Below are 14,861 nucleotides of genomic sequence, written 5' to 3'. Positions count from 1 at the left end.
ATGGTTCCTCTGTGGCCAGAACATAAAAACCTTAGACTAGTGTACGCCCTGCAATTCCCGTATCCAAATTCCTACTAACTGGAGAGGTAGAGGAATGAGAGATGCGAGTTGCCTCCAAGCTGATGTTTAGTCTTCAGTAAACAGGGATAAGTACAAAACATGTTCCACAAGTGAGCTTGAACAGAGCTGAGCATAGCAGGTGAAAGATTCCCAAGCCCTATTTAGTACCCAGCACGGAAGGAGACAGGGGGAAGGGTATGGGAGGGGGAGATGTGTATGTTCTGCCGTGGTCACTGTTGTGACACTTCTGTCCTGCTGTTCTGGCCCAATTTGTATGGTTCCTCCCAGCTTTCTGGATCTGCCCTCTCCTGGCCCAGGGCTCTTACTTCTCTGAGCCTAAACCTCCCAGCCTCAAGCCTACACAGAGCAGAAATGCCAGAGGCAGAGGGCTCTCTGATGAGAGTGAGCAGGCAGTCTTCTCGAGAACATGAGGTTCTTCCACACCACCACCATGGTAGGGCAGGGCAAAGAGGGTGCTGGGTTCCAGGAGGCAGAAGGTGCAGCTCTGAGAGCAGGAAGGAGAGTTCAGCTGGAAGAATGACAGGAAGTCCATATCTTTTTTCTGTTCCAGGATCAGTTTTGCGTGTTTTGAACTTTGTATAAATGGAGTCATACAGTATCTCTTCTCCATGTCTCTTAGCCTTTCTTTCATATTTTTTTAAAGCTTTTTGTCAGTATTTTCCATTGTGGGTAATAATTTTAGTATATTTTTCATCACTGATTTTCTCTTCACACCCAACCATTGTTTGTCTGATTTAATTCAATATATTTTTAATTTCTTTTGTTCTATTTGGTTCTTTTTCGTATCCACTAGGACTCTTTTGATAGTCCCTTGTTTCTTCAATCAAACTTTAATCTTTCAAAATTTCGTTGTACATATAACACACATCTATTGTTAGAATCATTATCTGATAATCCTGCTATTTTGCAGTGTTTTGGGATCTGATTCTGTTGTTTGTTTCTGCAGGTTCTCCCTCATTTGACTCATTCCCTTTTTTGTGACTTTTCATTGTGAGATCGTGTCCTTTGGGATTTTACTTATGGCACTTCTTTGAGGCCTGAATTTACCCCCAAGGGGATTTGCATTTGCTTCTTCCATGTGCCTGGGGTCACTACCTACCTGAGACCTATTTAAGCTAAGTTAGTATCTTGGGGCTTTTCAGAACACACAGGTAACACAAATTCTAGTCTCAGATGTGTGAGGGCCAGCTTGTGGTTACAAATTCTCAAAGATGATGTTTCCTCCTTCCCTTAGAGCTAAGACTGAGAAGAACACATTTCTTTACCATCTCTGTGTGGGGCTGCCTCCAGCCCATGCAGCCCTCCGTTTGGCCTCAGTGTTTCAAAAAGTCTCCAATCTGATTTTGCCTCTGTTGCCTCCCCAACCCAATAAAAGCCAAAGCCCCTGGCTATCTCCCTGGATTCAGGCTTTTCCGTTATTTTGATGTCTGAGGATTTCATTTCTTTTGTTACATTTCATTTCATTTCTTTCCTTACAAGCTCAGCCATATATTTAAAGAGATGGTCTATGTATTTTAGCCTACATTTTCAGGTATTCTGTGCTGAGGACGTTTTTATGTTATTTGGTCTGCCACATTGTTGATAGTGAAGCTGTTATATTATTCTTCATACTTTTATAATTGCTTAACATTTCATAATAATAATAATAACTACTAAACTATAAAATGACCACTTTCCCATGCTTTTAAATATAATTTTCTTAAACACCATTTTAAATGGATGTGTAGTATTTTATAATTATTTAACTAGTCCCCTTTTGATGGGTAGTTTTCCAGTATTTTGCTATTAAAAACATTGATGAAATGAACAACTTTATACCTATATCTTGCTGTGCAACCAAGCTGAGTACTAGAATTAGAGTTACAGAGACAACACTAAACATTTTAAGGCTTTTGATATCTAAGTATAGGCCGTTTGGAAAGAGCACCCTTACGAATGACGTAGATACATCCGTGGCAGAAAGAGAGCGCTGGGCTCTGGCTTCTGACTTGCTGTGTGAGTGAATGTAGCCATCCGGGGTCAGTGTCTTCACTGTGGCAATGGAAGCATCGGATTGGGTAAGCTGCAGAGTTTCTGTCAGTATTAGCATCTGTGATTCACTCTGTGCTTTTTCTCCCTTATTCCCAGGTGACCTCACGGTGGACTTTCCGATGCCCAGGATGCCCTCAGGCCCTGTCACATGATGATTCCCATTTTCACGAGCGGCACAAATGTATCAACTTTTTTGTTAAGGTGTATGGCTATATGCCCCTACTGTACACCCAGTTCAGGGTGGACTCTGTGCTCTTCAAGACCCGCCTGCCCCATGACAAGACCAAGTGCTTCAAGTTCATCTAGGGGCATTGCAGTTTGTGGGGAGAGAATGAGCAGAGTGAGGGAGATGGCTCCTGAGGTTGCTAGACGTTGAAGGACCTCAGGCACATTCGCTGGGTGGGTGGCCCAGACCCTCTGCTGGCAGAAATGGCAGGAAGAGTGAAAAGGAAGTAGCTGCCTTTCTCTTGAAGTCGGCCACACTGGGCCTGGAACCCTGGTTGGAGGTCACTGGGGTTCCCTACACAGGGCACTGACTGATAGCTTACACTGAGGACCATGGGGACTCTGGAGAGTCACTCACACAGTTCATAAGCCCAGAACAGCTGGTTAGTGGTTTTTAAATTCAGTAACAACTATTATTATTTAAAGAGATAAAGTTTCAGATTTGCCATTCAAGGCTTATTTATATATATGTGTGTATATATATGTGTATATATATATGCACACATAGTCACATACGTATACATATATATATTTAGGGGGGAGTTTGAAATTTCTGCCTATCTCACAAAGTGAGGGACCCACCAAGGCTCCTGATGTTCTGTATTTTGGTGGAGATGGATCCTGACCTATGGTATCTGGTTCATCCTTCAAGATCCATCTCTGTCCTCCCAAGGCGCATCTGTGTGCAGAAACCAAAAGGGCCCGGCTTGGCCCTCTTGTCGGGCCTTGGATGAGCTAAGACCTGTTGGTTTGTTCCTTCCCCCTTTCTGTTGCCAGCTAGCCCTCTGTAACTCGTGTTCTCCTCGCACTTCAGTCCTTGGGGAGGACCTGCACGTGTGGGAACAGCTGAGCTTCCTTGTGCTGGATTTGGTGTTCGTGAGGATTCCTCATCAGGTTGTGCTGTCCCAGTACTTGTCCCTGCTCTCCCGTTCTCTCCCCCCTTTGAAAGAGAAGAATGAGGAAGAATGAGACCTAAAGACCCATATGGCTTTTTGTCCAGCCCTCCTTTTAAAAAACATGTTGTGCTTTGGCTTCAGGTTTTCCTGAAGGTTACCTGTTATATAAGAGAACAGAAAACTGTCAGGCTGCACTTCGAGGTGTGGTCTGAAGTGGTTTGCAGGTTGTCCTGCTCTCTGGCATAGAACTAGCGAGCATCCTTTGTGGATCCCCACCCGGCTGGCCGGGAAGTCTTACAGCAAGGCACCAGCCTTGGGATAAATACCTTGGTGAAATTCACCTTCCCCTCCACCTTAGTCTGGACCTACATCCTGTGTTACTCATAGTTTTGGGGTCCCTCATGCCAGGTTGGTTCCAGGACCCCTTGAGGTTTGGTATGTGTCAGAACAATGGGAGGATATGATTTTATGTTAAGCTCAAATCTAGTCTGAAATTGAACAGGCATTCACACCCCTCATTACGACTTTCCACTTCTGGTTTAAATTTCTATTCCCTGGCCTGAAATGGAAATAGGCTAACTTTGTGGCAGTGGTGGTAGGGGAACCGAAGAGGGTGTTAGTGGCGTTTGGCAGGGATTTAGCCTATGACTTCTACCATTTTTCTGGACCCCACTTTCTTCCAGCGAGGTTGAGTATAGGTGGTTTCCCGCATCTGAACAAAAGCTCAGGTCTGTCCTGGTCATGCACATGCCTTAAGCCAGTTCTGTCTGCCCCAGACCTTGACATCCTGTGCTTCTATTTCTTGGTGGCACGTTCTCCTCTGACCTGCCTGTACCAAATGGCTTCTCGTCAAGTATCGTTTTGAAGCCAGGCTCTGTCCTGTAGATACCACCCAACTGTGGGGCTAGCTCGACCTAAGGGACCTCTCCTCATCAGCACACAGGACCAGGGCTGCTCCTAGGACTTGTGTCCTCCAGAGGTTCCCACTAGCATCTTCTTGTTGCTCTCTTGCTGAGGCAACTACTTAGGAAGTTGAGTTATGCTTTTCAGCAACCCAGCAAAGGGGTCCAGACTCCCTGCATCCTAACTTTCTAACACCCTTTCCTTGACTTCTGACTTTCTTCTTTTTAGCAGTAGCCTTCTTCCCTCTGGGGAGCCAGAGTGTGGTGTTTTGAGCTATATATGTGGCTGCTATGTTTATCTTGTTCATTTTAATATGGGGAACTCATGAACTGACTTCATTGGGACCTGGTGAGCAAGGAGCAGTCTGTTAGGACCCTCTTAGTGGAGGCAGATTGTTGGGTCCCTGAATGCTGCCGTAGATCCAGGAGTAGCTGACTGGTCTGAGGTGATGGCTAACATCAAAGTGGACTGCAGGGAGGGTTATGATGTCAGTGTTTTAAACAAGGATAGCACTATTTGGACCTGACCAGGACACTAACTTGAAGGACTCCAGACAGCAGGCTCTGGTGGACACTGGCCATGTTCTTAAAGGACACTCCTCAGTAGCGAGAGGCAGGGCAGTCAGACCTTTCTGATTGCTTGGTTAGGTGCTCCTGGAGATGGCTGCTGCTTTTCACAAGGTGGAGTAGGGAAAGGCCCAGCTCCGTGCTTAGAATACCTTTGATGCTGGTCAGTCACCTTGGGAAACCCAGATGTCGTCCACACCACCTAACTGTGATTCACCTGGAACGTGAAAACAGCTCCGCAGCCCCCCACGAGTTTCCTTGGCTGTCCACAGGTAACACCTTGTTGCCTAGTCTTTGCTCCCAGGGCCCAGGAGGTCATTGTTCTCCTTCTAGCCAGTTTGCTCCTCACCACAAGGGGCATCCGCCTAAGTGAGAGCCCCCCAAGGTGCTCAGCAGGCCATTCTGAGTGTCCGCACCCCTGACAGTGTTCTCCATGTGCTGTGGACTGGGCCTCAAGCCAGGGCCTGCGCAGAGTTGGTGGGGCCCAGTCTGGGGGCACAGGAAGAGTCTCTTCAGGAGCTGCCTGCGTGTGTGCTCAGGGGGCTCCTGGTTTGAAGTGATATTTTGAAGGGGGAGCTCTTTGATATCCATGCCATGTCCATCCACCCCACCCCTTTACCAGTCATGAGCACAATGGTCTTATGTTGGATTTTTGTAAAAAATAAAATAAAATAAATGGATACTTTAACTCAAGCAGCTTGGGGGTCTTTTGTGATTTTCCTCTGCAGGGACAGAAGAGTGAGCTGAGAGAAGATGCCTGCCTGAGTCCAGGGAGCCACCAGTGCACGGCCATTTGGGACCCCTCCCACCATGAGACTGGGCTGTGTGATTTGGTCCTGGAGCAGCCTTGTACCTGAACCTAGGTGATGCTGTCCACGTGCACAAACACGGCAGCCTTGCCTGCGTCCATTTCTGGGATTAGTCATTTAACTGATTTGAGTGGGATGTGGGATGACATGTGGCACATACATGCCACCTTTACTTTTTCATGGTAATTTTGAAAATTATGTGTGGTGTGGTGCTGGGAATCTTGTGTGTGCATGTGTCCCCAGTCCAGGGGAGAGGGCTTGCTTAGAATGGCCTGAGTCAGTCTAGAGGTTATTCTGCTGACCTACGAGGAGTCACTAAAAGCACTTACATCCAGTTGATGCTTTCTTTTTTTCTTTTTTATTAATACCATTTTTCCTTTGTTTTTGTTTTTTATCTTTCACTTTTTTTTTTTTATTGAGTTAACAGTGGTTTATAACATCATATAAATTTCAAGTGTACATCTTTATGTTTCAATTTCTGTGTAGACTACATCGTGTTCACCACACAAAGACTAATTACCATCCATCGCCATACACGTGTGCCCTAATCACCCCTTTTGCCCTCCCCTAGCCTTCCCCTCTGGTAACCACCAATCTAATCTCTGTTTGGTGTTGTTTTTATCTTCTACCTAGGAGTGAAATCATATGGTATTTGACTTTCTCTGACTTATTTTGCTTAGCATAATACCCTCAGGGTCCATCCATGTTGTCACAAATGGCAAGATTTCATCTTTTTTTTTATAGCTGAGTAGTATTCCATTGTGTATATATACCACATCTTCTTTATCCATTCCTCCCTTGATGGGCACTTAGGTTATTTCGAAGTCTTGGCTTTTGTGGATAATGCTGCAATGAACATAGGGGTGCAAATATCTTTACACATTCGTGTTTTCATGTTCTTTGGATAAACACCCAGCAGTGGAATAGCTGGATCATATGGTAGTTCTATCCTTAATTTTTTGAGGAATCTCCATACTGTTTTCCATTGTGGCTGCACCAGTTTGCACTCCCACCAGCAGTGTATGAGAGTTCCCTTCTCTCCACATCCTCTCCAACACTTGTTATTTCTTGTCTTAATTATAGCCATTCTGACAGGTGGTATCTCATTGTAGTTTTGATTTGCATTTCCCTAATAATTAGTGATGTTGAACATCTTTTCATGTGCCTGTTGGCCTTCTGTATATCTTCTTTGGAAACATGTTCAGATCTTTTTCCCATTTTTTAATTGGCTTGTTTTTTTGTTGTTGAGATGTATGAGTTCTTTACGTATTTTGGATATTAACCCCTTATCAGATACATGGTTTACAAATTTCTCCTCCCAATTGTTATGTTGTCTTTTCGTTTTGTTGATGGTTTCCTTTGCTGTGCAGAAGCTTTTTAATCTCATCTGTAGTCTCATTTGTAAACCCACACATCTATGGACAGCTAATTTTTGACAAGGGAGCCAAGAACATACAGTGGAGAAAGAAAAGTCTCTTCAATAAACCATGTTGGGCAAACTGGACAGCCACATGTAAAAGAATGAAAGTAGACCATTAGCCTACACCATACACAAAAATTAACTCAAAATGGACTAAAGACTTGAATGTAAGACCAGAAACCATAAAACTTCTAGAAGAAAACATAGGCAGTACACTCTTTGACATTGGTCTTAGCATCTTTTCGAATACCATGTCTCACCAGGCAAAGGAAATGAAAGAAAAAATAGTTGATGCTTCTTAATTGTCAGAGCCCAATCCTTTTGGTGTCTGTGGTCCTAGACTTCTGCTTGGCGATGGGATCAGAGCCATCCTCAGGGAGAGAACACCAAGTCTCCACCGAGCATTGGAGGAGACGGATGGAGATAAGAAAGAAGATGGGAAGCCAGAGAAAAGCTGAGTTGGGGGTGCTCCTCTCCTGGGCTCTGCAGTTGGGAGTTTGGTTCACACTGACAGTCCCAAGAATGCATGGGACCTATAAGTCAGTGTTACTAAAGTACGGTGACAATTGATCAGGTAGGTTTGTGGCGGATGAGGAGAAGGAAATAATGTCATATAGGTGGGAATGCCTACGTGGGTCTGGAGTTTTGGCTGCCAAGCCCCTGTTCTTCCAACCATCCATCTCCTTGTTCCAATTTGTCCTGGGACCGGAAAGACTTGAGAAAGTTGCCTGAGGCTGTAGAAATGGGTATCACTATACACAGAGAGAACATGTCTACTTAGGTTCCGTTCCTGTTAGTTCTGGCTTGGACTTAACAAGGTAGGCCAAAGTGGTCAGTGTTAGCAGTTGATATTATTGTCACTGAAGTTGAAGGCTCCACAATATTGACAAAAATGTGGTTAAGAAGGATAATGTTGCAGTTAAGGGTATGGGCTCTGGAGTAGACTATATGGGTTCAAATCCTGAGTCACCCATTAAACTGGTGGGGAGCAAGTTATCTAAACTTTAATCTCATCTGTAAAATAGCAAAAATTGTGCCCACATCTTAAAGCTGTGTTGAAAGTTAATGTGAAGAGTCCACTGTTTGGCACACAATAGAAATGAACTATCATTGGGGTAACATACTGTAAACTTCTTAGTGGCTCTTTCTGCATTCCATGTGTTTTAATGCCAACTCATTGTTCAAGACTCAGCTGAGGCACTGCTTTTAGGAAACCTCCCCTTCTCAGAAGTCACTGCTTACCCCTTGCTCCATCTTCTAGGATAGCAGCCTGACCTGTCTTTTACCTGACCGTGCACTCTAATGGTTTATAGCTCTGCTTCCCATATCAGATTGTATGCCTCTTGAGAACAGAGCACATCAGAAGTGCTGAAGAGTTTTCTGATGAATGAAGGATTTGACAAAAAAACTAAAGAGGGTCACATAGAAATCAGTTGGCAACAAGCTGACTTGATCAGTACCGTAGTGCTTTTGAAATATAGCTAAGGTGGTATTACCAGATAGTTTAAGGAGGCCTAGCACACAATGGCTGAGAAGTCTTATATTTGCTATTTTTATTATTTAAATCTTCATTGACAAAGGGAATAAGACAGCATGCCAAGAATTAAAGACAGAGAATGGATTCCAGAAGAGATCTTTAAAGTAAGGTGGGAAGCCTTGCCCTAGTCTTTTTAATTTTAGCCATTATGGTGGGTGAGTAATGGTATCTAATGGTTTCAATTTGCATTTCCCTGATGACTAATGACGGTAAGCACTTTTTTCATGTGCTTATGCCATTTATATGTATTTGTGAAGTATCTGGACAAATCATTAGCCCATTTAAAAAAATTCGGTTTGTCTTTTTTTTTTGTATTGCTTTTTTTTTTTTTTAATTTTGAGTAGTTTTAGTTTTACAGAAAAATCGAGTGGAAAGCACCAAGTTCCTTCTTCCCCATTTCCCCTATTATTAACATCTTGCATTAGTGTGGCACATTTGTTACAACTGATAAGCCAGTATTGACACATTAACTAAAATCATAGTTTGCATTAGGGTTCATTCTTTGTGCAGTATACTCTGTGGGTTTTGATAAAAGTATGATGACATGTATCCACTATTAATAGTGTTCTACACAACAGTTTCACTTCCCTAAATATCCTCTGTGCTCCATCTATTCATCCCTCCCTCCCTCCAACCCCTAACCTTTTTATTGTCTCCATAGTTTTGCCTTTTCCAGAATGTCATATGGTTGGAATCATACAGTATGTAGCCTTTACAGATTGGCTTCTTTCACTTAGCAATATGCATTTAAGTTTCCTCCATCTTTTCGTGGTTTGATAGCTCATTTCTTTTTATTGCTGAATAATATTCCATTGTCTGTCTTTGTATTGTCAAGTTACAGGAATTCTTTACCCTGGATATTAGTCCATTGTTAAATATATGTTTTATAAATATTCTTCCCAATTTGTGGCTTGCCTTTCCATTTTCTTTATGGTTATCTTCTGATCAGCAGAAGCTTTTAATTTTGATGAGGTCTAATTTATAACTTTTTCTTTTTTCTTATTGCTTTCTGTGACTCAAGAAACCTGTGCCTACCCCAAATAATGACGATATTCTCTTAACATTTTCCACTAAAAGCTTACGGTGTTAGCTTTTACACTTAGGTCTAGGATCCATCCCAAATTAATATTTGTGTGTCGTGTGTAGTAGGGGTCAAAGTTCTAATTCTTTTTGTCTACATGGATATCTAGTCATGCCAGCACCGATTGTTAACAGGACTTTCCTCTCTCCATGATCTGCTTTAGGGCCTGTATTGAAAACGTAATGACTGTGTAAGCGTGGGTACCTCTGAGCTCTCTGTTCTGTTATGCTGATTTATCCATCCCTGTTGCTAGTACCATATGCTGATTTATCCATACCCTGTTGCTAGTCTGGATTAATGTCGCTTTCTAGTTAGTCTTCAAATGAAGTAGTGTAAGTCCTCCAACTTGTTTATTTTTCTCAAGATTGCTTTGAGTATTATAGGTACTTTGTATTTCTATATACAAATTTTAGAATTAGTTTGTCAATTTCTTTTTAAAAACCGCTGGAATTAAAAAATATTCTGGTAAAATATACGTAACTTAAAAATGAACATTATAGCCATTTTTAAGTGTACAATTCAGTGGCATTAGGTACAATCACAGTATGTAACCGTCACCACTATTTCCAGAACTTTTTCATTTTCCCAAACAGAAAGTCTGTACCCATTAAACAATAACTCCCCATTTCCTACTCCCTTCAGCCCCTGATAACCTCTATTTTGTCTCTATGTGTTTGTCTATCCTGGACATTCATATAAATGGCATCATACAGTATTGAGTCTTATGTATCTGGCTTGTTGGCATGTTTTCAGGGTTTATCCATGTTGTAATATGTATCAGAATTGCAGTCCTTTTTATGGCTGGATAACATTTCATTGTGTGTATATATATTCTATCATATTTTGTTTATCTATTCACCTGTCAATGGATACTTGAGTAACTCCCACCTTTTGGCCATTGTAAATAATGCTGCTATGAACACAGGTGTACAAATCAGTCTGGGTCCCAGCTTTCATTTGGAGTATATACCTATGAGTGGAATTGCTGGATCGCATGGTAACTCAATGTTTAACTTTTTGAGGAACTGCCAAAATGTTTTCCATAGCAGCTGCACCATTTTATATTCCCACCAGCAATACATGAGGGTTCCAATTTCTCTGCATTCTTATCAATACTTGTTGTTTTGTTTCATTTTTTAATTCAAAATTTTTTTATTATAGCCATCCTAGTAGGTGTGAAGTGGTACCCCATGTGAGTTTGATGTGCATTTTCCTAAGGACTAATGATGTTCAGTATCTTTTCATGTGCTTATTGGCCATTTGTATATATTCTTATAGAATAGAGAAATAGAGAATATTGAATAGAGAAATGTCTATTCAAGTCCTTTGCCCATTTTTTAAATTGGGTTGTTTGTTTTTTTTGTTGTTATCCACTGGGATTTTTGAAAGGATTGTATTGAATCTGTAGATCAATGGGTAAAATTGAAATATTAATAATATTGAGTCTCTAATCCATGAACATGGTGTATCTTTCTATGCTTACAGATCTTCTTTAATTTCTATCAGCAAGGTTTTGAGACTTTTAGTGTAGCGATCTTACACATCTTTTCACAAATTTATTCCTAAGTATGTCTTTTCACACTATTATGAGTGGAACTGCTATTTTCAAAGTTAATTTTCCAATTATTTGTTACTAGTATATAAAATACAGTTGATTTTCATATATTAATCTTGTATTCTGCAATCTTGCTAATTTCACTTATTAATTCTAGTAGTTGTTTTCTTAGGATTTTCCATATAAATAATCTTTTGCTTATGGTCCTGGAAATTTGCTCCTCTATACTTGTGAGAAGTTCAGGAGAAACTTGTATTTTGTCTGTTTTTCTAGTGAGCTAAAGTCATCAGAGACAGCACAATGCATAGAATATAATAGGTGCTTAATAAATGCTCATTTGATGATTGAAGGGCCTATTGATGACTGGAAAATATTTTGTAAAATCAAAGTTCCTTATTTTCAAAGTATTGTGAACACTGTAATTAGTTACTAGATTAAAAATTTATATTAGATAATCTAAAAAATGTTAGCAAACTTTTAGTTGATAATGTGTTTAGTAACCCAAACTTTATTGTATATTATGTGAATTAAAGTTATTTTTTATTTGTGATTGATTTCATACTTGTATGTCAGGAAGACTTAACCTAACAAATGGGTTAGGAATTATTACTATGGTTTAATGTAGAGAAAGCTAAAGGATAAATCCTGGTAACACAAGAATTATTATGCAGAGGCTACATCTCCATTTTTTCAGTGGCCTCAGATAACAACATAAGAGAATGAAGAAATATTCTACATGCCTAATGATAAGATGTGGGCAAAATACCTTTCAAAGACCTATGATTCTATGAATCAAAAAATGCTTAAGTTTAATACATGTAAAATTATGGTTTTTTTTCAGCTTTACTGAAATATTATTGACATATAACATATGTAAGTTTAAGGTGTACCACGTGATGATTTGATACATATATATTGGGAAATGATTACCACAATGAGGTTAGTTAACAACTCCATCCCTTCACATAATTACCATTTTTGTGGTGATAACTTAAGATCTACTCTTAACAACTTTCAAGTATATAATACAGTATTGTTAATTATAGTCACTATGCTATACATTAAATCACCAGAATTTATTAGTCTTAAAGCGGCAAGTTTGTACACTTTGACCAAAGTCTCATTTCCCCCACATCCCAGCCCCTGGTAAGCACCATTTCTATTCTATTTCTTTGAGTTTGGCTTTTTTAGATTCCACATATGAATGAGAATATGCAGTATTTGTCTTTCTTTGTCTGACTTATTTCACTTAGCATAATGCCCTCAAAGGGCCATCCATATTGTAAAAGGTAGGATTTCCTTCTTTTTTATGGCTGAATAATATTCGTGTGTGTGTGTGTGTGTGTGTCTGTCTGTCTGTCTGTCTGTCTCACATTTTCTTCATTTATTCATCCACTGATGGACACTTAGGTTGTTTCCATGTCTTGGCTATTGTGAATAATGCTGCATTGAACACAGAGCACGCAGATCTCTCTTCCAGATAATGATTTCATTTCCTTGGGATACATACCCAGAAGTAGGATTGCTGGATCATATGGTAGTTCTATTTTTAATTTTTTGAGGTACCTCCATACTGTTTCCCATAGAGGCTGCACCAATTTACATCCCCACCAACAGGGCACAAGGGTTCCCTGTTCTCCACATCTTTGCCAAGACTTATTTCTTTTTGATAAAGCCATTCTAACAGGTATGAGGTGATATCTCATTGTGGTTTTGATTTGCATTTCCCTGATGAGTAGTGATGTTGAGCACCTTTTCATGTACTTGTTGGTCATTTGTATGTCTTCTTTGGAACAATGTCTATTCAAGTCCTTTGCCCGTTTTTTAATCAGATTTTCTTTTTGCTGTTGAGTTGTATGAGTTCCTAATATATTTTGGATATTAACCCCTTATCAGATAAATGGTTTGCAAATATTTTCTCCCACTTGGTTGCCTTTTTCATTTGTCAATGGTTTCCTTTGCTGTGCTGAAGCTTTTTAGTTTGATGTAGTACCACATATTGATTTTTGTTTTTGTTGCTTGTGCTTTTGGTGTCATATCCAAAAAATTGTTGCCAAGGCCATTGTGAAGGAGGAGCTTTTTCTCTCTGTTTTCTTCTAGTAGTTTTACAGTTTTAGGACTTACATTTAAGTCTTTAAACCTTTTCGAGTTAATTTTTATGAGTGGTTAAGATAGGGGTCTAATTTCATTCTTTTGCATGTGGTTATGCAGTTTTCCCAATGCCATTTATTGAAAAGACTATCCTTTCCCCAATGAGTATTCTTGGGTCCCTTGTCAAATAGTAATTGACCATACATGTGTGGGTTTATTTCTGGGCTCTCAAGTCTGTTCCATTGGTCTATGTGTCTATTTTTATGACAGTACCATACTGTTTTGATTACTATAGCTTTTGTGATGCCTCTAGCTTTGTTCTTCTTTCTCAGGATTGCTTTTGCTATTTAGGGTCTTCTGTGGTTCCAAATGAATTTTAGGGTTGTTTTTCTATTTCTGTGAAAAAATGCCCTTGGAATTTTGAGAGGGACTGCACTGAATCTATACATGGTAAAATAATGTTTTTATGATGTGATTAAAACCTGTTATGGGCTACCCAAAAGCAGTGGAAACTGTGGTACTTAATCCTTAGAGAATAAACTTATGATCGATGTTGGCTCTAGCCTCCAGCAAGACTAGACATTTTTGGCTCAATTCTACACTGCCTACCATTTAGTTGCAACTTCCTCCAGAATTGTAGTTGGTTATTTCTACCTCATTCTAGGTTCAAAGAAGAGTAATATTATTTACCCATTGTTCCACTGCAGAGAATTTGAGAACATCAGATGTTTTCTACCTTCCCACAGTGTGGCATGAAACAATGAGACAGCATTCAACTTTCCTTGTGGCTGTAGGGGAAAACCTGGACTCAGAGCCAGAGAAAAGAAGTGTCTCCCGTTCCTCCCCACCAGTTTGCTTGGCTCCTATGAATATATTATCATATAGCTTTGGAGTTTCTTCACTCTTATTTCTGGTGATACTTCACTGTAGTTTGGAAAAGCCAACTCCTGCCTTCATAGGACAACTGTGAGGGCTAAAAGCTTCAAGCTCTCCAGGGATCAAGGAAAATAGTTGTTACCTTTACTTGAAAAGAAATGGACTAACAGGCATGACTCCCATTCCTGGCCAGCTCCTCTTCCCTGATACTCGCACAGGACATTATGGTAAGGCAGGAGCCACTTACTGGCTCTGTGTTTCTGGGAAAATTACTTAACCTCTCTACCTCAGTTTCCTCAGCCGACACCTTGATTGTAGCCTTGTGGAGAGATGACCCTGAGCCATGAGCACCCAGCTAAGCCACACCAGATTTCTGACCCACAGAAATGGTGAGATAATATGTTTGTTGTTTTAAGCCACTATGTTTTGGGGTAATTTGTTACACAATAACATATATACCACTTCTTAGAAAGATTAAAAGAAATAATAAAATCTGTTTCCTTCTATTTTTAATGGTTTTCAATTAATATTTAATTATTAGAATTTTGTTGGGCTTGAGGAGAAATTTTTCTAGATGTCACACTCTTTAATAGGTTGGTGTCAGTAGTCAGTGGGCTGCATTTCCAATAGAGCCACCATCAATGGTATAATTATAGCCCTTGAAGGCAGGTTCTGCCATTTCTTCTGGGTTTTCTACACACCAACCTGGTTTGGTATCCAAATATCTGAACTCTAGGTGGCGTTATTCATAACTGCTCTCTCATACTTGGAAGGGCCAGCTCTAGATTTT

The 14,861-nt window shown here is 40.4% G+C and overlaps 1 protein-coding gene across 2 annotated transcripts in view; it reads left to right on the top strand.

The window, feature by feature from the left end:
- The window catches only part of EXTL3 (exostosin like glycosyltransferase 3), a 129,000-nt gene extending 123,605 nt beyond the window's left edge, over nt 1-5,395 (top strand). For both annotated transcript variants that reach the window (XM_058550430.1, XM_058550429.1), the window contains exon 7: nt 2,209-5,395. In XM_058550430.1, coding sequence (XP_058406413.1) covers nt 2,209-2,418 — 210 coding nt within the window. In that variant the 3' untranslated portion in view covers nt 2,419-5,395. The remainder of the gene's footprint in view (nt 1-2,208) is intronic.
- Nucleotides 5,396-14,861: the final 9,466 nt, after the last annotated feature.

Source organism: Diceros bicornis, chromosome 11 (genome assembly GCF_020826845.1).
Source record: "Diceros bicornis minor isolate mBicDic1 chromosome 11, mDicBic1.mat.cur, whole genome shotgun sequence".
NCBI classification, from domain to species: domain Eukaryota; kingdom Metazoa; phylum Chordata; class Mammalia; order Perissodactyla; family Rhinocerotidae; genus Diceros; species Diceros bicornis.
The sequence above is the reverse complement of the archived record's forward strand: the minus strand, read 5'-3'. Positions and strand labels throughout refer to the sequence as shown.